This window comes from Musca vetustissima, unplaced genomic scaffold, assembly GCF_032173495.1.
Source record: "Musca vetustissima isolate MV318-11 ecotype Yass unplaced genomic scaffold, APGP_CSIRO_Mvet_v1 utg320, whole genome shotgun sequence".
NCBI lineage: Eukaryota > Metazoa > Arthropoda > Insecta > Diptera > Muscidae > Musca > Musca vetustissima.
Genome location: NW_026875384.1, coordinates 242,476 through 266,586, shown reverse-complemented (window position 1 = coordinate 266,586; position 24,111 = coordinate 242,476). Strand labels below are relative to the sequence as shown.

The 24,111-nt window shown below is 30.5% G+C and overlaps 4 protein-coding genes across 5 annotated transcripts in view; 1 reads left to right on the top strand and 3 right to left on the bottom strand.

Annotated features, from left to right (window-relative positions):
* LOC133337830 (myosin-VIIa) overlaps positions 1-11,425 on the bottom strand; it is a 28,134-nt gene extending 16,709 nt beyond the window's left edge. Inside the window, exon 1 of the mRNA XM_061546032.1 lies at positions 11,332-11,425. The gene's annotated coding sequence lies outside the window, so the exon portion shown is untranslated. The remainder of the gene's footprint in view (positions 1-11,331) is intronic.
* Positions 1-24,111, bottom strand: part of LOC133337840 (small ribosomal subunit protein eS21) — a 378,405-nt gene that overhangs the window by 184,170 nt on the left and 170,124 nt on the right. The gene's annotated exons all lie outside the window — the stretch shown is intronic.
* On the bottom strand, positions 15,539-16,931 carry LOC133337827 (transcription elongation factor S-II). The gene is made up of 2 exons (XM_061546031.1): positions 16,760-16,931; positions 15,539-16,501 (listed from the first exon to the last, which is right to left on the bottom strand). Exons 1-2 carry the CDS (start codon positions 16,826-16,828, stop codon positions 15,626-15,628), a joined length of 945 nt encoding a protein of 314 aa, XP_061402015.1. The 5' UTR covers positions 16,829-16,931; the 3' UTR covers positions 15,539-15,625.
* LOC133337851 (ATP synthase mitochondrial F1 complex assembly factor 2) lies at positions 18,008-19,009 on the top strand. The gene is made up of 3 exons (XM_061546060.1): positions 18,008-18,100; positions 18,210-18,698; positions 18,759-19,009. Exons 1-3 carry the CDS (start codon positions 18,016-18,018, stop codon positions 19,007-19,009), a joined length of 825 nt encoding a protein of 274 aa, XP_061402044.1. The 5' UTR covers positions 18,008-18,015.

Genomic DNA, 24,111 nt, shown 5'->3' with positions numbered 1-24,111 from the left:
ATGTCGAATACATCATACATTTAGGCGTTGCTAATGCCAAAGTGAAAATATAAATTATGAACGTGAACATACAATGGTATGCCATGTGACACCTTAATATGCGTTTTTATTGCTTTAAGCGAAATTTTTAATTGAAATTAAAGCTACACGAAACATTTTGCCCTTTAATAGCAAAATTAGAAAACAAAAATGTGTGCATAGAAAGAAGATCCTTAAAAGGTTACATATTTTCACCCCATAAGCACAGACTGTCGCTGCCTATATTATGCCCCCTATAGGGAATTCCTTGGCTAGTGAATTTGTTGAGGAAGGTTGTGTCACCTTTTAATACATTTCACTTTCATTGCAATACATTGTATTTGGCCAAGTGAAAATCAAGACCGCAACTAACACCCATCAATGGATTTTGTTTTATTACAAATTCCCAACACGTTCAAGCTGCTGGTATTTGGAGATTTGAGAAATTTAAAACACGTAACAACAGAATTATTTTGTATTTCTGTTTGTCTGTCTTTTTGGTTAACAATCACCTGCCACAACAATTGAATTTTGATTTTCACTCGAATAACAACAATGGTAGCTTGTTTCTTTTTTTCTTTCAACGGGCGGTTAGTCGTCCCCTCTGTTCATTCATTCGGACATACAACATATGTATGTAAATTTCTTTCTATTCATAAACGTTTATTCAATCGTTTGTTGATGGGAGGCGGTGTAAATGTTTTATTATCGCATTTTTCGTTACGAATTCAAATAGCATTCACTCGGTCTATTTTTTAATTCGCTATGTTTTGTTTTGCTCGATATTTCTTACATAATATTTTGAAGTCAGGCTTATCATTATTTCCAGGGTGTAGCAATTTGCAAGAGGGAGTGAGAGGGTTTGTTTCAAATGTTGTCAGATTGTCTCAGTTGATAAAGAATTTTTATTTATTTATGTTTGAAATGGTTCTTATTAGAATAGAAAAGTGTTTCTTATGCTAATTTGCTAGCTAGTTTTTTTTTTTTTTTTTTTTTGTAATTATTATACAGTTCAGGTATATGGAATAAAATATCCATCACAGAACAAACAATTTATTTATGTATATCGTTTCTTAAATAGATCAACAATATATTATTAGTCATTCACTTAAAAAATAGTTTATTATTGCAGGTTCTGGATCCAAAGCTTAGTGTTTGGATTATTTTTAATTGAATAGTGGGGTTTGTTTTTTAAGTTATTTGGTAAACAAATGTCATTCAAATTTTTTTTCATATAAATTTTTTAATATTAAACTATGAATATAATCAAATATTTGCAAAATCATTAATAATATTGAAATTAAATAAAAACGTCATTCAAATCTAATATTTAATTTTAAAACCTAAATTTTCTATCATGAAGCTAAGAGTGTATAGAAGAAGATACAACAATAAAAGTAAATATAATAAATATACAAAATAGATATACAATTGATGACATACCGCATCGCAAAAATTATATTAGTTCACTTCTTCTTTTTCGTATTTAAGTACTTTACATTTCCTCGCAATTTTATAAATTTCAAAATTGTCTACATTATAGCTAGTTTTTTTTTGTAATTATTATAATATTCTGTACATTTTTTGTCGTATTTCCAATTCCCAATAAAATATAAACATACAACATTAAACTCAAAAAATGTCTAGCCCACTACTAACTGATTATAAACATAATTAATTTGGTTATCAAGACCACCGGACCTTATCAGGCAAATATAATGTGGTTCACTTTTTGAACTACCGTCCAAATCTGATATGTAAGTTATAAACTTTTGAAATGTTTGTGATTACTCATTGCCCTGCTGTTAGTTTCAGTACCATGAAGAGTACAGATTTTTATAGTGACAAATAAACGTCAAACTGAACAGAAAGCATAACATACATAAATTAAAAGAAAAGACTCTAAAAACCTTCATCAGTCACGGACATTATTTCACATAGCTTATCTTATCAAAGTGTGCCTTATTTTTCATTCAGACCTCCATTAATATTTATATCTAAATGTATTTGTTTATTATACTGCTGCATTACGAAGCTGAAGAGACCGGTGAAATAGGTAAATAAAAATACTTGAAACAATAATTCTCTTTTTTTTTAAATTGAAGAGAATAATAGTTTGCAAAGCATTAGGTCACTTATAAAAACAACTTCTAATCAAATTTAATAGAGCGATTTGATGATCACATTTTCATTGAAATTTTGAACTTCTGGAACGAATGCAATTTTTTGTTATTATCTTGATTGCGATTAAATCATTTAAAGAACTTTTCCCTGTTCTAACTTGTTGAATTTGAGTAAGTCCAGACTGTAAATTGATGTTGGAAAATTGGTAAATTAAAAAAACAGCTGATCGAACTTGAATTATTTTACTGATGATATATCTCCAGTAACAATTTTATAAAATCTCAGACATACAATTGTCAAAACCAACGAAAAGGCAAACAAATAGCTCCAAATGATTGTATAAACGAACACACTTATTATTTGACCAATAACATAAACACATATTATGTATTTTAAATTCAGCGGAAATAAATATATGACCCTAATAACATTTCCAACAAAAGCATCTATGTTAGTGGCCATACCACTCCTTGTTCCTCCAAAAAAAAAAAAAATAAAATAAACAGTTTTCCCCGCCACAAAGCTCTACAATACCTAGTACGATATTATCAATTACCAATTTCTGTGACTCACTACCAAATTTTTGTCGGCTTTGTGCAGAATGTTACAAAGTGCTGGGGATACTCTTTTTTATATCTGTGAAACAAAAACCGAAAATGCAGTCAAGTGCAACTATTTGGCTGGTTAGCTTGCTGGCATACTGTTAATATTGTTGCCGTGCTACCGCAAACAGCGAACCGCCTGTCAGTGTGACGTTGTTTGGTGGGTCGTTATGGTCGTCATTTGTCTGGTTATGTTGTTGGGAACAGCATGCACACTTGTTGCATGCCCACTCTGTTGCTGCTGCTGTTCATATGATAACACATTTTCACATTTCTATTTCACTTTGGTTGGGCAAGTGCCGGTGGTGGCGGTTGTGTTGAAGAGTTAATAAAACTCTACCAACTAAAAGAAGAAATTTATTATTAAACTTTTCTATTAATATTGTTATAAAAATAACTAAACACACACACACTAAACCGACACATAACATGTATGTGTGTATCGAAATTAGCTGCTTTATCTATGCGGATGAATGAATAGTCAGTCAGTCACTTAGCTAGTTGGTTTTTCGGCACTCGAAAAAACGGAAATTTAAACAATTATGTCTAAAAGACAGGTGGTATATACACATATATGTATGTATGTGTATTCCGTATCAATCTTCGCTACCGAAGTAGATAAATATTTAAAATTAACTGAAGCATAACCATAATTTGGTCAAAAATAACACAAAATAAGGGTTAAAATTGAAAACAAATTTATGTATCGAAGAGAATAGGTGTATTCAAATGCATAGCTAAATAAAATATAACATATATAGGTACATGCACAAACATTCTTCACCAGAGTTCCTCATTAATACAAACCTACTATAAATTAAAAATGTAACCAGAGTTTCGGAAGGTGACCGTTATTTGGAACCTAAATCAAAAATTAGTTCTTTATTGAAAATATTTTATATCATTGACTCATTTGCCACCGCCATTTTAAAAGAATGACTACAATTTCAGTGAATTTTTCACTTTGCAAAATTTTATTCAAAAATAGGTTACTATTATTATGTAAAATACATTTTAAAATCAAATATTAGATTGACGTTATCTGGATTCATATATTAACTACATAGTTAGGACTTGTACAAATTGTTGAGATATCGAATATATATATTGTATGTGTTCTATAATTATTTTTTTTTCTGTAAAATAATTATACTTGACCCTTGAGTCATTATAATTATTCATTAAGTTACCTCTCTCTCTCTCTGTCTCGGGTACACACATATAATCAAATATTTAGTAATTAATTTTGTTTCTAACTTTGAAACTATCTAAACAGAAAATGATGTTAGTCATTTATCTTTTTAAATTCAAATTACTGTTCCTACTAATCAATGGATTAAATGCTGGGACATGTGCATGGGAAGGGGGGCCCTCCAATGGGTTTGGTTGCTGCTGATGATGTTGCATGGCCACGACGATTGCATTATGTCTCATATGTTATGAGCGGCGATTAGGTTTTTTAGTAATTTCACTTTCAAGCACGTTTTTACGTCTTGTCTATCACATAATCTTTATGATTGTCACCTTTAGCTTTTTAATGAATTCGTAATGACAAACAGAAAACACATTCAAACAAAAGACAAAAAAGCTAGAAATGAAGAAAACGGATTGCTGCTGTTGTGGCAGAGAGAGAAGAAAAAAATGAAAATATAATGTAAAAAAGAAAGGTAAACAATTTGAAGTGATAAAAAACACGTCGTACACATCAAAACAATAAAATTATATGAATGCCGCTTTTTGTGGAAGGAGGCGATCTCCATAAAGCTTCCAGCATCAACAACACAATCATAACATCAACACCATGAATGAATAAAGAAACGAATGTTTCGAACTGAGCGATTAGCATTTGATTTGAAATGATTTTGAAATATCTCTCAAATTCTATATAGGCTTCTTTATATATTTCTCTTTTTTATGAATAATTTTTTATTGAACACAACTGTTTTTTTCGAGTTGGACATCTTAAAAAAATAGAAAACGAATCGTTAATACAATAAAAATTCCGAACCGCCCATTAGTGAAAGTTTTATAAAAATGCAGCAAGATTTTGTTGATTTGGGATCCATCATGATGCATTTTTTGTAAGTTGGAGTAAGATGAGTTGTTAGGATTTTTGTTCTTATGCCTAGTAGTAAATGAGGTCAATTTACATAAAAAATCTAAATAAATAATTAACGTTTTAAACTCTAAATAATAACAGACAACGTTAAATAGTTAATTTTAAAAATTCCTTGACTGGAATTTTTGTTGGCCTATATATACAAGGGATTGGTTGTGTAAATATTTAATAAATAGGTTTATTGAAATTGAAAATTTTGTCATTAACCCAGATATTTTTTCTTCAAAATCTTAAATTTAATTTACACATTTTTTAATGAAGTTATTTTAATTTTTGGCAAGGTGACCATACGTCCTCTATTTTAGAGGACAATCATATATTTTGAATAGCTGTCATCTATAAAATTGATGATCTCTATCTGTCATCATTGTCATCTATATTTTTAAAACCTTGATCAATATTTCTTTTTGTAAATTATTTTCAGGCGCATATTTGTTATTTTTTATTTTGAGTTCTAATTGGGTAACAAATGTCCATAACAAATTATTAATTATTAAATTTAAGTGTTTTTAGGGTTCCTGGGCATGTTTTGCAACCGAATTGGCTGTAATTTGATATAGGACCAAAAATTTGGCACGGTCGTAATTAACGACATTTTTACTCATTTTTATATACTTTTTATTTTTATAAAAATATAATTTTTTTTGTCATCTATTTAAATTTTCAAAATCTGGTCGCCTTATTTTTCAAAGACCACTTCAAAGACCCCATTGTTAATGTGAGAGCTAAAATGTTAAATCATCGACAAATGATGCTATTAAAATTCTCCTTACTGACTGGTTTGCAGTTACTGATTACGTCTGTATATTAACTGCAACAGAACTTGTTTCATATTCTACTCGTGTGAAAGAGTTACTCAATAAAATTATATTTAAGATGACGTGGAATATATTTTTAATTAATAATATTTAATCAAAATATTTTTTTAGGAAAGAAAGAATATTTGGCATATGTAAAAAGTTGATGACTGAAAATTGTTGCTTGGTTGATTCCCTAAGAACAGAGATTGTTTTTGTTTCTACTTTTATCAAATATCATAGCTCACTATATTTTTTTCTGTAGATTTTTTTTATGTTTTTAGAACTTTCTCTTGTGATAGCCAATTTTTAATTGAATTTCTAATATCGATTAATTAATGTATAAATGTACTACTAAATGGGAATAGATCTATTTACATTTAAGTGATGTAACGAGAAGAACAGTCGACTCTAGTCGAAGTAACTCCCTGGGCATTACCTTTACAGCATAACTTTCAATGATGACAATGCATTTCTTCTTTCCGAAAAATATATTTATTTTCACCAGATGTTTGAACAATGTAATCTGTTTCTAGTTGCTTAATCTTGATAGGTTTGTTTGCCATCGCCATAAAATAACTAGATTTGTTAACATTTATGACAACTTGTCATTCGGTGTTTGCTTTGTGCAGTTTGACTTATTCTTCTATGTTTTATTACTTCTTCCTTTTGTTTGATTGTTTTTTCCTTACCATTAGGAAACAAAGTAAGAGGCAAACTTATGTAAAAAACAACACAGCGAAAACCATTAAAAAACAATTAAAACCTCACATGACTGATAATAATAACGATGTTTGTTCGGATTTACTTGGAAAGATGACACACAACAGCCAGTTGAGTCTCGGTCTCAGTTGTCACAATTTGTGAGACCAAAGACCATTTACAAAATTGTGATGTTTGTTCACGTCAAATGTGTACGGTGTACTCTTTTGGAGTGACTTTGATCTCAAATTGGCTAGTTGGAGGTGAGATGAACAGAGATTTCTAATTAGTAATGTCGATGTGGCTGCGAAAATGTTACTTCTGGTGATTTTTTTTTTCGTTTCACGATATATCTATCCTCAAGTGAAAAAATTAATGCTCTGATAATTAATTCTATAAAGATAAATTAAACGACCTCATTCTGTAAAAATTTTAATTGAGTGTGTGCGCAAGCATAATTGAGAATTCATTACTAAAAAAGTCTGACAAAAAGGAAATGTCGTGTTTAATCATCAGGCAAATAATTTATTGTCCTAATTTATTTTCTTTGTTAAGGAGAGAACTATAGTCAGCTTATTCTCCACATGTTCTGCTGAACTTTTACTTTGGGCAGAATTAGACCTATACATAATCTCTATAAAGTATTGATGTGTGTTTTTTTTATAATTCCAAACAATGCGATTTTTGAGCCCCTAAAGTTGACAACATTGTTTCTAATGCCTGTAGCCGGTTTCGGTTTTAATTTTTTAGTCCATTGGATTCAGCTGCAGATGCTGTAAGCCAAGGTTTCGGTCTTTTAAAAAAGGGGGTGGAGGAACTACATGTGTACGTCTTTTTCCAGATGAAATCTCAAGATGAAGCAGAAGACATAAATAAAAGTTAGGTTATAGCGAAACAAACATCAAATTTTGTTTTTTTTCTTCTACACGTTTTCCCAATGGTGGTGCACTGATGAAAGAAACTCACTCATTGAGTGGTGATGAAGGTTTCAAGTAACGCAGACAAAATTCAACAGGTTAAAAATTACTGTTATCAAAGAAAGCTTCATAGTAAGAAACGCAGAAGAAGAGTAAACAAAAAAGTCAATAAACAAACAAAAAACGTTACAAATTTCTCCACTTGGCTTACAGAAAAATAAATAAGCAGTTTAATCATAAACTTTTTCTGCTAAGGTTTTGTTTTTAACAGAGAAAGGCTTTGTATTTTTTTGTACGAGAAGAAAATAAAACTTACCGCTGAGAAATGTGTTTCAGGAAAACAACAATTTCTTGCTATTGGAGATAACAAGTCTTCAAGGCTTCTTCAATTTGTAGCACTACTCATTTATGATTTTTAGTTTTTTTCTTGTTTTATTCTTCCTTTTCTTTATAAATCACTAAAATTTTAAATTGAAAATTTTATATTATTATAAATAAAATATACAATTACTTATTTTTTCTCTTTGTTTCTTTCTTTTCTGTTTCAGTTTTTAATTAAATATGATACGCGTTTAAACGTTTCGAAAAAAAAACAAGTTAGTCGCGTTTTTACACACGTTTGACGTTATGATGTTCTTTCACCAACCACGGCCGGATATGTCACGACGGACAAGGCAGATATTGAAAATTTAATTAAGTGTATTTTTTGTGTATTCTTCTTCTTCTTGGGTAAGTTGCTGTTTTATTTTTATTGTTTATGTACTTGTTGTTGTTGCTGTTGTTTGGGTTTTGTAGTTTTTTTTATCGTGTTATGGTGTGGTGGTGTTGCAATTGCATATGTACATTTATTTGAGTATCTTGTGGCATGCAACGCAAAAGTATATAATTCTTAAAACCGGGTTCTGTTCAGTCCATACACCTCTGCCGCAGTTTGTCTGGTTTGCATTTATGTTTTTCTTAGCCGTGTTGCAGTTGCAACAGGTTACTGCACCTATCGTCTTCTCTTTTGTTGTTGTTGATTTTGTTATAATGTCAGTCAGTTGGTTCTCTTTAAACGACAAAAGAACAATGTATATGCTTTGCATTATTTTCCTTTTTTTTTCTTCATAAAATATTCTTACGTGCTGTCAACAATTAAACGTTTCAACATTTATTTCTGAGGAAAATTGTATATTGTTCAAATTGAACCAGTTCAAAACCTGTCACGTGATAAGTTCTTAGAGGAATCGATTTAAGCTACGATCTGGATGTGAAAAATGACTACTTTGAAATAGAATCGCAAAGTCTAGTTTTAAGAGAATATGGATCGAGGTATGATCTGGATATGAAAAATCAGTTCCTAGGAGCTTTGAAAAAGTCAATTTTAAAAAACTGTCATACAGTATATATCGGATGTAAGAAACTCAAAAAAGGTCGGAAATTTCTTTCTTATATGCGTTTTTTTCTTATATGGAATCATCGGATATAATAAAGTTGTTTCTTATAAGCGCACATACACATATAAGAAATGAAAGAAAGCGTGTTTTAAAGAAAAACATTTTATTAAACAAAAGAATACAGCATATAAAAATTCAAAATTAGTAATTTAAAATCAGTTCACAGTTTGACTAAAAATATGTCCATGTGTGTCCATAGCGAAAAAAAGTATTTTATTTTTCTTTGGACTAGGGAGTTATCACGCTGATGAAATAAAATATTTTCAATGTTAATAAATTGGCCAATAACCTTACACATTTTCTTATATGAAACGTTTTCAAATACCTTTGTCATATTTGGAGTTTGACAAGCATTTCTTATATCAGTGTTTTTCTTATATGAATCAATTTTTGCACTGAGGATATGTAAAATGACTCAGTGTTTTTGATAATCTTTTTTAAATGTGTTTTTTTCTTATATGAGATGTGCTTATATCCGATATATACTGTACCTCATTGTTGAATATACAGTAAAATTTCGCTAATCTGTACATTTGATTTCAGACACAAATTCAGATTTCCTTATCAGTGTAGTTTCTTGCACAACCCCTTCAGTGAAGAGGTCACACAAAACTCTAATCGATTTTTTAACCTCGGATGTTATCAAGGTCTAAACTCGTCTTGTATGAGTCCCATATTTCTTAAGCTTTCATGCATACTATTGAACCATTTTAAAAAGTTTACTTTTTTTCTCATATATCGTTTGTTCCCGTACTCAAAGAATCTACTATTAATTATTGCATTAGATTCTAAATTTAATTTCAACAAAATATAAACTGTATTCCAAAACAAATATTGATATGTATATCGACATTTGAGTGAAAATTATCATAGATGATTCTGACAATATTATAAAATATTGATTATTTGTCCGATATTAGACCGCATATACTACTTGGCGCCCATATCTCTTCTCATTTAAATTTGGTGATTTAAACCGTTTTTTATTAATATTTCTATTTAATCCCTTAAACATTATCCAATAGAGGTGTCGTCTTTGGCCGAGCGAAGTAATAAGTATATCAAACCTTTAATGATCTCAAATCAAACCTATTATGTCCTCACAACACAGTTAAGTAGTTGGTAAAAGTGTGTTCAAGAAATATATTTTCAAAATCCCAAATTCTTTGTCTAAGGACAATTTATATTTTTATATTTATGCCGGATTTTATAATTGTTCGTCCTGAGCGTATAGATAGGTCCAATGGATGCCCGTATTCTTTATGTAAACGACTCTCTATATAGTACTTATCATAGCCGTTCTAAAATTACTTATTTAAACTACTGCTTTCATAAGCAATACAGAGAATAATTACAGATTGAGAGACCTGTCTATTATCTTTCTGTCATGATCTTTTGTATTTGTCTTTCTGTTGTATGATTTATAAACAAAATTCTCTCTCTATCTCTTTAGTGTTGGCAATTCTCAGATATTACTTGTGTAGTAGTGTGGTGGTAAGTTGTTGGTGTGCAACTGCTGGCTCGTTTTGCTTTAAGCCATTTATTCAGACCCACTAAGCCTGGTTGTGTCTTTTATTCTGTCAGTGGCAGTTTTGTTGTTGTTTGTTCGTCCGGCTTCTAGTTCTATGTTGAGCTGAGCGTAGTGTATTCATCATTAGATGTGGTGTTGGTATTTGTTGCTGTTCTTGTACGATTCTCTTCTAGTTTAAGGTGAATGCACCCTCTTTCTCTTTTTGTTTAAGAAAAGAACAAAAAACTACCAATAATACGAAAAATCTACACGCATTTTCTAGTCCAGAGGTTTGCAATGGAGAAAATGTTGTTTAATAATAAAATAAATTTGCAAAAAAAGTAATAATTAACACCGAATATTTGCAAATCACGATGTTTAATTGTGAATAATAATGCTAATTTGTTTTATTTTGTTGCAAAGCAATATTGTTTTCAGTAGAACTTTGTTCTTTTAGTTGTTGTATCTGTTTTTTTTTTTTTGAATATGAAAAAACTGTTAATCTGACAACGAAGACGTCGCCGTATGTCGACTATTTCATCTTTTTATGGTTGCATTTCTTGGGATTTAAGAAAACAGGTTACATAAATGGGTCACTTCACATATTTTCCAACAGGTTAGTGTTTGCACTCCGTTGCACTTCCTGGTTTCGGTTTTGCTTGGTTGGTTGATTGAGTGCTTGGCTCACTGACTTGGCTGGCCGATAGTTTCGCACCGCTTCTCTATTGCATTTTTGGTAATTTTTTAATTCTGATTTCGAAATGATTTATTTACAGGCATAAAATTGAATTTGTTTTTCTTTTTATGGATTTATTAGATTTCGTATGTTTGCTTTCAACCTGTACTGGGTTTTTGCCATAATTTATTTTCACTTGAGTTATTTTCTGCGTGTACACTTTTTCTATTTCACAAAAATTATAAAAAAAACAACAAAGACCATTGAATTGTTGAAAAGAAGACGGACACCACGGTAAAGCCACTTTGCTGCCGTTGCGAGCAACAGTATGTTGGGAAGTATCTACACCTTTTTTCTTTTTTTGTATTTTTTCTTTCTTTTGTATAATTCTTGTTAAATTACTACTGCTATTGCTGCTGCTGCTTCTCACCAATTGGTTTCACTTAATGATTTCGGCCTTTGTTTCCGCTCGAAACAACTGAACACGACGACAGGTAAACTCACACTAAAATGTAACGTATTTTGAACGTTCGTTTGGCCTGCTTTGCCTGTTGTTATCTGTTGATTGTTGTTACTGGTAGCTCGTCTTCATTTCTCTTTAGCTTGGTTGTTTGTTTGACGTTTATTTTCAATATTCCATTATATTTGCGAGGGGTTAGGTTGCACAAGGGCCAATCTCTGGGGCCCCATAGCAAGTTCAATATATTATGTGGATGGATAAGGGCATAAATGCCCGCTGAAATTGATATTTTCCGAAAAACTAACTACTTTAAGTATTTGCATTTAAAAGCGTTTTTGGAAACACAATTTTAAGTATATTTATAATATTATACTACTTACTCCAGATTGAAATTATTGGTTTCTATATAATGAAATGATTTGCGACCAAAATAGTCCTACATATGTCGAAAAGGAAAAAACCTTTTGACTATAAATCTTTTGTATTCATAAAGATAAATTCAGTTCATATTTAAGTATAGCTTCATTCAAACTATAAAAAACGTAAATTTACATATACATATATATTTTTGGGTTTAGACTTATACTAGTCTGTTAGCCAACCGATTATAAATGATACCCAATAGGGATTTGACGCTTATTTTTCCAGTCGTTTATCAGTTGCAGTTTTAATCCTTTATATGGACCGTTCTCGAGTCATTTTTCGTTTGTGAGTCTGTTTATTTTCTTTTCGTTTTATGATTTCTTAATCATCATCCAAATTCAGGTTGGGGCCTAATATTTTAAAATTAATTCCATCTTCTGTTCCAGCCATGTATTGGTAAAGATCGTTGAATGGTGAAGTACATGTGAGAGCTTGTTGAGTAGTATAGAGAGAAAGAGCGAATCAATATTAACCGGCTAGTGGCACATGACCAAAATTGTTTTTAATATAACCGAATACAAAACCCGAAATGTAGTATCAAACAGTATCAGAGATCCAAATTTTCGATGAAAAATCTTGTTAACGGAGGGCAAACCCTGAAGTTATTTCTACCGCTATCCGGGATAATTTTTTTTTCTATATTAATGCACAATAAGGTTCAGAAATATACTAAATAGTGGGAATTCCAAACGGTCCTTTTGAGTACTATTAAATTGAGTTTCATAATTGTTTTATGTAAAAAAACAACTTTATAATGTTTCTAAAAAATAATTTCATTATTAGGGTATATGGGAAATTACAAAAATCTTTTAAATTCCTTGAAGCTGAGGTTTGCAAGGTTATAACTAGCGAAATATGAACATATTGCATATAATCTAAATTAATTTCTATAAAATGAAGTGTTCTTGTCAGAATCTTAAAATATTTGTAATAAATAATAAGTTGCGTGGAAGCTGTGATGGTGGTAATGTAAAAAATGGGTGAAAATGTGTTGAAGCCAACGAGTTTTTTTGTGTTCGTTCCTGATTTGTGGCTAAACTACACAACGCACGCACATGTGATCAGTGACTAAGTTGCAGAATACCCCATGGACAATATGGTTGTAATGTATGATTTTTCGATATAATCACTGCATCCACCCAAAGAGGATGCTGACATTTTGAAGCCGGATTTTCGGTGTTTTTTGAATTTTTCTTATAATTAGGATGCGCATCCAGATAATGGACTAAACTAATTATAGGATTATAGAACTCGTGATTTTGCTTCGTTTAGTGTATATCTCATGAATGTGTTCACGGTAGCTTCTTTGCAATTGGGTTCCAAAGACGAAAATTTGGTGCGTAAATATTTATAAAAAACATATTTTTTGAGTCTAAAATTAAGAAAGTCCATTCAAATTCCGTGGAACCCCGCGTGATTTTAGTTTTTTTACGTGCTGGATCTAATGAGACCATCCATGATCAATTCCGCCCAATAAAACGGCGGATATAGTTACCTTGAATGTGGAAAAAACTGCAAAAAAATTTTTTTGACAAATTCCCGTATATTGTGGAGGCACATCCGCGGTTCTTAACCGATCCTTTTAAAAAAAATGTGTATTTTCATAGGAGATTATTGAAATCGGATGCGCATAAAAATCGTGTGCACGTTGCGTGATTTTTAGCCATTTTTAGGGGTTTTACGTAGTAAAGTGCATCGAGCGGCACACTTTGACCGCTAAATTAAACATCGAAAAATTCATAATTATTGAAAGACATTGATTCGGTTTATACGAAAACCGCATGCGCATCAACTGATTTCAACTAATACGTGAATTACACGCTTTGCAATATTGATCATATTTATGTATTGTAACTGCAATATATTTAGTCATTTTTACAGTCGAAACTGTTATCAGATGAATACACCGATATTTAACAATCATCTAAAAGAATTTGAAGAAAAAAGCGTCGCATATTTTAGAAGATTAAGGCAAAACCGTAATCCCCTAACCATACAAAAAGAAAAAAAAATCGAAAATTCAAAAAAAAAAAAACATTTCGATTTAATTAAAAAATTAATTTATTTCATTTTCAGATATCTTCATGCTTCTATTTGTTTTTTGCGACGATTTAAAAATATTTCAATGTGATTTGACAAGTATGCAAAGAAAACAAATGTGTTTTACCATTTGTGAAGAAATTCGCGAATTACAACAAATAGGAATTCATTTAATTTATATTTGAAATACAAGATTTAAAACCGCTATAACTTTTGTGCGCAGCATCCGAATTTGTGAACGCGTACATATTTCGAATCAGCATATTTTTCTTAACCTATGTACCAAAATTCATGAATGTGCTCGCAAAAAAAAAATGTTCAATTTTTTTTTATGGAATTTTAAAAGAATTTTGTAATTTCCCATATACACTTGAAGTGAAAATTAACTTATTTCATTAATAGTGAAATGTTGAAAGATAGGTCTTATTCTACTAGTACCTCCTTTACAAAGGGGGAAGATATTAGAGGGAGTTGTACATATCATATGAAGCGAACAGAGTATACAATTTTAACGATATTTTTACCGTAACGTAATATTTTTACCGTACTGAAACTATGTCGGAAGGTAGGTCCAGGTCTACACCTTCTGGTACCTCCCAACCAGTATAAATATTTTTTTGAATTTTTGTGTTTCACTATCGAAAAAATTAAAAAAGAAATACATTTGCTTTTTTAATGACTAAGGACTTTTAGAAAAAATCTGAGATTATTTAATTTATATCAAAACATTTATTAACATATACAGTCCAATTTGTTCTTTCTCTAAACTTCAATAATAAATAATTAGAAAATTATCAAACGGAATAATTTTTTCTTTTTAATACTTTCCCTTTTCTACAGAGTAAATTTACGAAAATAGGTCATACAACCTTTCAATAAAATCCATTTAAACCTTGCTTGATTATATTATGGAGCCCAGTTTATATATGTATATGTTTTCCAAGTATGTACTCCAAATAGTTAGATCGCTTTATGCATGGAAAATTGTCCAGTATTATAAACATTTTTAGAAATAAAAAATCGAATTTGAATTCACATTTCCCAAATGTATTATTCTTGATATTTTTTTTTTTTAATAAACAAATTTACAAAAAACATTAAAAATTGCATTATTATGCAATTTTGCTACAATTCATCTTTGAAACTCTTACTCGCCATCCTTGCGTATATTAAAGACATAGACTCATAATTCATCCCATTACTCTTTTATAATTCAAACAAAAATATATTTTTGTATTTTATTTTAATTTATTGTTTTTTCAATAAAGTTTATAGATTTACATTTCATTTCAAAATCGTCTCAATTTTAAAAGTTTTTTTTTCATAAAACCAAAACGACTTTATCTTACTTTCCTTAAACACATTGGAAAGAAACAAAGGATAACTCGGATATGAAATACAGAAGTATTATTCGGGAGGGGAGGAACATAATTGGTCAAATAGACTACAACTTTAGGGGGAAAATTCAATTCATAATTTCACAATAAATAATATATTGTTTTTTTTTTGAAAGAAATCTAGAAAATTTAAAGAAAATCTATGCCGGTTATACTTCACAAATGTTATCTTTTGTTTGTTTTTTCATTTTTTCTTGGTTCACACGTGTTCTCATTATAACTAAAAACTACATCTTACAAAAATAAAGCAGAAATTAGGTGTCTAATAAACAAATCGCGCACATAGCGCTCACTCATTAAATTAATAATTAAAAGTTAAAACATATTAAGAGGAAATTAATGGTACGGTCGTTTGTTGTGGTTAAATTGTCCCCAATCCTGGCGGTGAAGGCAGTTTGGTAGTTTCAGCAGAACTTCCAGCGATTGCCGCAAGCGTTGCACATTACGAACGTAGTCATAGGTTCATCAGAAGAACGTGTCTGCAGCTGATTGTAGGTGCAATCACGTTTCTTACATTTACCACATTTGAGCAGATCTGTTTTGGTGCCCTGGACTGTAGCCAATTGAGCGTCGTTAATTGCCTCTTTCACGAACTTCTCGCGCAGTTTCTTCATTTCGTCGCTTGCCATTTCTTCCGGCGTCATTTTGGCCAATTTCTGTGCGGTAATAGCACCGCACATGTAATTGCCACGCAGCGTAGGGTTTTTGGGATCTTTCAAGTTGGCTACACGTGAGCGTATGCGATTTTTGTACTTCATGTCGGTGTTTTTGAACTCGGAGTAAATGGCTTCTTCCAATTCGGCGGCCATTTCTTCGGGTTCGGGACAACCTTCGATAGGTTCACCCACTTTAAGGGCGTTGCAGAGCATTTCACGGCACTTTAGACGTACAGCGTCATGTAAGCCCGAAGATGCCGGGAAAGAGGTCTGTGAGGATTTACGGTCATCCTTGCTGGACGACGACGATGAGGAGGATGATTTCTTTTCATCTTTTTTATCTTTGGATGAGGATGATGACGAAGACGAAGATTTGTCCTTGTCTTTACTAGATGAGTTCGACGATTTACTCGATTTGCTAGATTCCTTTCCACCGGAAGCGGGTGGAGCTAAGAAACGCTTCCAACTTTTGATAAGTGTTTTGGCTAGAGCTATGACCTCTTCATCCTTGCTACTCTTCCGCAATTCATTGACAGTCATGCCAATGCGTGTCTTTGTTAAGATTTCCAGATTTATGTTTAAAGACTGCAACGCTTTCAATAAATCCAGTGCCTGCTCCTGTCCCTGTGTTTAACAAAATAGATAAAAATCGGCATTAGGATCCGTACAGTGTGTATGAAAACATTGCTTGTTTGAGAAGCACTGCTTGCGCTGTTCTGTTTCGTAAAAGGCGGCTGTACCTCTCAAAACAAACAGACACAAGAAGGCGCTTTTTTCTTCTTCATGCGCTCAGCACTCGAAAATCGACCGCATTATCTACTCCAAAAGTTGTCATTTATTTTTTGCAGTGCTGAATGCACGTTGGATTCTTCAATCACTTACGGTGCCGTCATCGGTTGTGATTTTGCCCATCTTCTTTTGTATTTTGAAAACTTCTTCTTCGACACTCATTTTGCAAAATTAAATTCAGCTAAAAAACGACTTGTAAACCTCGATACTTAGTAAATAGCCTACACTTCAATCTCCACTTCGCTTTTTTTTGTGTATTGACAACTGGATTGGTGTTGCCATATGTCAACAACATGTGAACCGAATTGCCAATTACGAAAATGGGGGAAAATAGAGAGAACCAAAAACTCGTGCTGCCAGAATATTTATTCAATGATATGGCAATGCCGCAATGATATGACGTAAAGCAGAAAAATTGTTCTAGAAATTCAAAGGGAATATATAAAAACAATTTAATTGTTAATTTACTGAAAAAATATAAATATTAGTTCCGATGCGATCTATACTAATATAATAGGTAGAGATTTATATTTTCTGATAGCAAACGTCATATACTACCGATATCGCGGTAAAAGCCATGATAAAAAATACTAGATATCAAGCAATTTAAAAGACAAAATATGCACCTATCGCACCTATTTGACATCATACGTGAATAATTTTGCAATAGTTCTCTTCGTTTGCTCCATGGCGTGGAAGTGGGAGATTTATATACGGCACTTAGGATTATAAGAGACGCGGTTTTATCTTGAGCCTTTTCCTAATACGAGTGTCACTAGGATATAGTCCCCTGATATTGAAATTGAATTAGGGATTACGGTTGGCAATGCGTTGTTCAAGTGGTAACGCCAAGGTATATTTAATAAGGTAGCCGCATCGGGCCAGCTGTTGGACAAATAAATGTCAAAAATGTTGTTGTAATGTTGAACCAAAAAATTAAAAAACAAAATTATAAATGAAAATCTCCGAATTTCTAATAGCTTTTTTGGCAATACTTTTATTAACAGTTTCTACAAGAATTTGTGTAAAAAAATCTTGCCAATCTGTTTGTTTTGGCAAAATATTTTTGACATATCAAAATACAACAACCGATGTTTGTTGTAGAAATTCGCCGATGCGGCTACCTTGTATATCTACCTTGGGTAACGCCATCATATGGTTCATAAATCACAATAACACCTTCAATGAGTAATCATTTCGCTGTGGATATCACTACGAGTGTAATCATTTTGCAGTGGATAGCATTTTCTTAGTTCTCCCTGTTCATTGAGTGAATAGTTGCATTGAACTAATTCATTGCGGATTCTAGGGGACACATAAATATTTGGAAATCGGAAAAGTTGAGTGAAATGATGAATAGTTTATGTAAGCTGATACCCTGTGCATTGGCTAGTGCCACAAGGCAAAGTCAAAACACCATCAAACGTTGTTATGGTAAGTATTTGTCTGATTAAAACCCGGCTAGAATGACAGCTGATTTATGCATGTGTTATTTAACTCTTGATCACAACTTGCCCCTTCCTCCTCCTCCTCCTTTATATAGCTGCTCCAATCAAGCGATTTTATAAACAAACATCTGTCCTATATAATGATGGTAAATATGAGGTAACTTTGGATCAACGTAAACTGAAAACACCCAAAGGAGCATTGTTTACGGTTAAGAGTGAACCATTAGCCATTGCCGTTGCCACAGAATTCAATAATCAAAAGGAACACATTGAAAGGGCCAAGATGCATTTATCTGCCCTTTGTTTTACGGCGATTGATAATCCAAATAATCACAGCAAAATTGATATGGTCAACTATTTGCTGAACTATATACCAACAGACACCATTCTGTTCCAGTATGATGATGAAAAAGATTTACATGATTTGCAACGCAACGAATGGGATCCTTTGATTCAATGGTTCAATGAGAGATATGGCACTCAACTTGAGAAAACAATGGATATTACACCGCCAACAGTTTCCGCCGAAGATAAAATGAAAATTTCCAAATATTTATTGTCCCACAGTGAAGATGTCCTATATGGTAAGTTAAAAATACATTGAAAACGTGAATACAGAGATTAATCTATATATTAATTTTTAGGCTTTGTTTTTGCTGTCGATACCCTAAAGTCAATTATTTTGGCGTTTGCTGCCATAGACCAACGCATTTCTGTGGATAAGGCTGTCACATTGGCACGCTTGGAAGAGGAATATCAATTGAAATTTTGGGGACGTGTAGAATGGGCTCATGATCTTAGTCAACAAGAATTACAGGCCCGGTTAGCAGCGTCTGTACTTTATGTTCATCTCAACCGGTCGGAGTATTTTAAAAAAGAGAAAACCATCATCTAAATACTTCTTTGAAACAATTTCAATGAAATTCTTTTATATTACTTGTAGATATGTATTTTGTTATAAAGTTCTGTTATGACTGTATAAAAAAAATAACAACACAAGAAAACAAGAACTTATTTATTCATTAGAGAAACACCAATGTTGTATTCTTAAGGGGATAGAAGGCAATTTAAAATATGGAACAAAAGTAGATCTAACCAATTCTTGGGGTTATATATTTAAATTTTTATGGAAGAAAAACATTTGCGTACTCTTATTATTTGTATTAAATTAATTTTCGGTCTGTACTGAAATTTTCACTCTTACCAGGAACGTAAAAATACTTTTGCTTAAGTTTTGGGTGTTAAACCATGTTTATGGTGCCAATTCCAGATTTTCATTTAGAGCATGTTGTCAATTCCTCATGCAATCAAATCTATGGCCTTTCTCAAAATTTAAATCTTATGTGATGTATATATTTATTTGTAAGATTTCGAAATATGCATAGTTCTAAAATGTACCTCCTGAATGAAGGTTAGAAACCCATAGAAATGAGTCCATACCACTTTTCTTCTCCTGTGTGCATATTTCGATTTGTGTTGATTACCAGTAACCCTAAATAAAACAAGTTTTTTGATTTGCATTTAAATTTGTTAAAAATTTTATTTTTTTCTTTATTGCATTATCAATTTTTTTTGTATTATTTTTTCATATCAACGTACTTTTTCGTTTTATTTTTTTTTCTTATATTTCTGCTTGAATTTGGTAATCAGCATTTTTGTTTTGTTTTCATATATATGCATTTATTATATAATTACTATTATTAAGTTTTGTTGCTTCTTTTTTCTTGTTTTTAAATAATTTAAATAAAAATTCAATTAAGTAGTTTTTGTTTTTCTGTTTTTTGCTAAAATATATACTTTTGTAATGAAATTGGTTCTTCAAAATGATTCATAAATAATTAATTTATTTATCGTCATCACCGTTGACAACTCATTAGCAGAGTTTCAAGAGATTTTGTATAGCATCAGCGATTATATGTATAAATATTATTATAAAATAATTTACTAAAACAATAAAATCTTAAATTAAAACTAAAATTTTTCTTACGTAAAAGAAAATATCATAAGAGTCATTTTGAATATTATCATTATATTGTTGTCCTAGTATACAAATATTTATATGTATATATCATTGCATTTACATATATATTCTTATTAAAAAATAAAACAAACGGAAACAAGTCAATTAAATGAGAAGTTAAGAGGCGAGGCGAGGTCGTCTTTTTGTTGTTCTTGTATATAGTTAAATTAATAATGTGATTTTTTTTAGTTTTGATTTCATTTTTGTGTTTTTGTTTTAAATATTTCGATTATAAAGTTCGGTTGTTGTTGTTTGGGTTTTCGGTTTTGTTATTTTGTAAGGTTTGGCCAAAATATTCAAAGAGATAAGCAATAATTGCGAGTAACCGGTCTTAGAATATAACCAGGGGGATACCATTTTTAAAATTCGTTTAAGTTAAGCCTTGTCATAGTAGAGCTATGAGTATTTCTGAGAAAGAGACAGAGGTGGATTTCGGAAGGTGGAAAAGTGTTTCGAATGAAATTGATGTTGTGAAATTCATTTGTGAATTACGATTAAAATGTTATATGAATTTTGAATTCGATAAAAAAGCAAATTAAGAAATGCCTACACAAATTAAAAAAAGCTAGCCTTATGTCATGAGATTCACAACCTAAATGAGATGCGGCGCTACATAGATGTTCTTTATAAAATTTAAACGAATGACTTGCTAGGCTTCTGAAATGCAAATATTAGTGTTTTTGATGTAAAATATTGGAATTGAGAAATAATCATTAGAAGTATATATTGAAAAAATGTTTAAATCGAGACAAACCATCATCAAGTCCAACTTGTCTTTTGAAAATCAGTTTTCTGGCATAGTGGTTAACCCATTGTGAAATAAATTTCGGGTAATTGTTAATAGCTTCTATGTAATAGTAAAACCTTTCGAAAATTGATCCATTTAATTAAGAATTAAAGAGGAATGTATCAGGGTATTTAAAATACATTTTTGAGTTGTCTGTGGACATACAAGGATTTGCAGATTCAAACATTTCGTATTGTATATATTTTGTAAAATATTTGAAATGGTACCTTTTGCTTACGAGAAGTACTAAGTGGAAATGGGAAGAACCATTGAAAAATTGTTGATGATATTGAAATTTTGCTTAATTACTATCAATCATTCTTATGTAAGAAATGTTGTACATTTCAGGCAGAAAATTCACATTCGTGTTTAGTTTTTGAGAATCTTGGAAGTTGAATTTTGGAGAATCCTTTAGTGTAGGAACTTAAAGAAAAAATATTCAACATTTTGAATATATAGGTTTTCTTATTCCAAAAAGTTACGTATGATACATGAATTAGTACTAAGAAAAAAAACGATAATCGAATTCACAAATCCTTCTTATAAAATAAGACGACGTTTGGACAATCGAAGATGAAGTTGTATCGTTGGGGTCTATTCATTTGTATGTCATTATTTTCCAGACGAACCAATTTGCTTAGAATTCCTAAGGTCATTAGGACGGATGTGAGGGTTATTAAGCCAATTGCATGATAGTGTTTCTGTTTCCTTACGTTATTTGGAGAAAAAGCCAATCATTTTTTTGGTTTAAAATGTACCTAAATTTGTAAATGATTTCAATAATTAGGAAAGTTTTATAAAAGTTGGTCATTGTTTTGTTTTTTAATTTTAATTTTATTTCAAAATGAGTATTGGAATTTGTAATTTATACACAGCATAAAATAAACTTATTTTTTTAATTTAGTTGTTTTCGCCTACTTAAATTAATTGTTATTACTATTACTTGTTTTTTTTTAGATAAAACGAACTAAAATTTCTAAAATTAAGCTAAAAAGAATTAATTTATTCATCTAAACATCAAATAAAAATATATGTAATTACAAAGAACAATTTTCCAAAAAAAAAATCATTTAAATAAAGAGGAAACATTTAGTTATCACTTTTGTGAGTGACTGAGTGAGTGAATTTGTTTGTTGTTTTAGTTTGATAAGATTTTTTTTGTAATAAGAATTTGTTAATTTGCTAAACAGTTTTTTTTTTTAATGATCGCTTTATGAGTTATGAGTTAAGGCTGAGCCTTGCGCATTTCATTTCACTTCATATGCATACATTTCGTTAGTATTTGAATTTGGTTGTTTTTTTTTTGTTTGTTTTTGAATTTTTTATAATTTTGTTGTTGTCATTATTTGCTTTTTTACTAATTAATTTATTTATTAATATAACAAAGTAATCGTTACTTATGCTGATATGCTACAATACAATTAAAAAAGCCTAAAAACTAAAGCTTCTTAGAAGCTGAACTTAATAAAAAGCCTTTTTTGTCATTATGTTATGGTTGTTGTTGTTGTTCTTTGTTTTCCTTATGTTCTGTTGTCATCTGTTAATATGCAATGATAACGGTTTTGTAATATAATTATTATTATCATAAATATTGTTTTTTCTCTTTTTTTTTTTGTTTTTTACATTACATTGTGGTGTTGTGTATTGATTAATAAAAAGAACTAAGGAAATTATTTAATAATAAAACAAAAAATATTGGAACTTGAATTTTAGAATCAATTGCTTTTTAGAATAAACACAGTGTTGCAGAAAACATTTGCATGTCGAACGGAAATATAGAGAATATTCCGATTTTAAATGCATTTTAAATATTGGGAGAGGTATACGCCTCAAAAATGGATCCGATAGTTTAACATCATTTTCAAGGCATGTATAAGGTCGGACAGTAAGGACAGCTGAGTATTAAGTTTAAGTTTCAATTTTCGATTTTGGAAAAGTATGACATGAGAATTATTTACGGTATTAAATAAGAAGTTAAATTTGTCAACTTGTTCTCAGTTGTGAAGACCAAATTAAAAATTTAATTTTAAAATGCAATGCTTTTTTATTCTTCAATGTAGCTGACCTTCACAAAGAATGACAAAAGTCACATTCCGGGAAACATTTCCGAAAATATCTCCCTTTTTACTTGTTCACAATCCAAATTAATTTCCAAACAGCGAATTTGACAGTTTGACTGTTTATGCAAATGTTTTTTGGGCAACACTGCATGCATTGAGATTTGTATTGAAATTGAAATGCGAATAAAATGTGTAATTTTTTTTCGAGCTTGATTATTTTTTATGGTAGTGGTGGTTGTTTGTATTGGTTGTATTTTTTTAAACTTATGCGAGTAATCATTATTTGTTTGGTTTGGTTGTAATGCAAACATATTTACATAAATTGCCTCAAAAAAGTTTATTTTGTGTTGAATTTTTGTTTTTTGTATTAATTTTAAATGGGAGTTTAGTTGTTGTATTTTAAATATATGTTGCTGTTGATTTTCTGTTATGGTTTAATAAATTTGTTTAAATTATTAACAATTTACCTAAAGTAACCAGTTGTGTATTTGTTTTGTTTGAGGTTATGAGTTATTCATTCGCTTTCGCATTCAATTCATGTAACAAAAATAACCGTTATATTCCTCTGTTTTGGGTTTCTTTTTCTTTGTTATTATTATATATGTATATATAAAACTAGGCTTAGTTTAAGTTAAATTGAATAATATTTTTTCATGTTGTTGTTTTTTGTCCAGCATTTGAATCAAATGCCAGTTATTTTTTTAATTTTATTTTTTCCTTAATTTGTTTTTACTGTTTTAATACGTATGTATGTCTGTATGTATTTGCAATTATTTATATCGAGATTGAGTTCTTTTAAGCGGTAATCAATTAGTTTTATTTGTTTTTTATTTTTAATAAATTAAAGTAAATAACAAAATAAACAAATATATTTGTTTGTATATAGCTCAAAATTGGTAAATTTTTCTTCATTTGTTTTTGGGATATATGTATAACATCTTCATCTTATTTTTGTTTTGTTTTTCTTTTTTATATTATTTAATGAGAAAATAAGCTGTTCTTTTTTTGTATTTTTTGTTGTTGTTGGGGTAATGAACTGGCGGCTAGTTGAGTTTTCACTTTTATATAGTTTTGTTATAATTTTTCTTTGTTTTTGTGTGTGTGTATTCAGAATTTTTTTATTCCTGATT

Excerpts from the sequence above, each read along its gene's own strand:
- LOC133337827 (XM_061546031.1), bottom strand. The coding sequence starts at position 16,828 with ATGAGTGTCGAAGAAGAAGTTTTCAAAATACAAAAGAAGATGGGCAAA. Across the intron at positions 16,502-16,759 it reads TCACAACCGATGACGGCACC|GGACAGGAGCAGGCACTGGA; the intron begins GTAAGTGATTGA and ends TGTTAAACACAG.
- LOC133337851 (XM_061546060.1), top strand. The coding sequence starts at position 18,016 with ATGATGAATAGTTTATGTAAGCTGATACCCTGTGCATTGGCTAGTGCC. Across the intron at positions 18,101-18,209 it reads CACCATCAAACGTTGTTATG|CTGCTCCAATCAAGCGATTT; the intron begins GTAAGTATTTGT and ends TCCTTTATATAG. Across the intron at positions 18,699-18,758 it reads CAGTGAAGATGTCCTATATG|GCTTTGTTTTTGCTGTCGAT; the intron begins GTAAGTTAAAAA and ends ATTAATTTTTAG.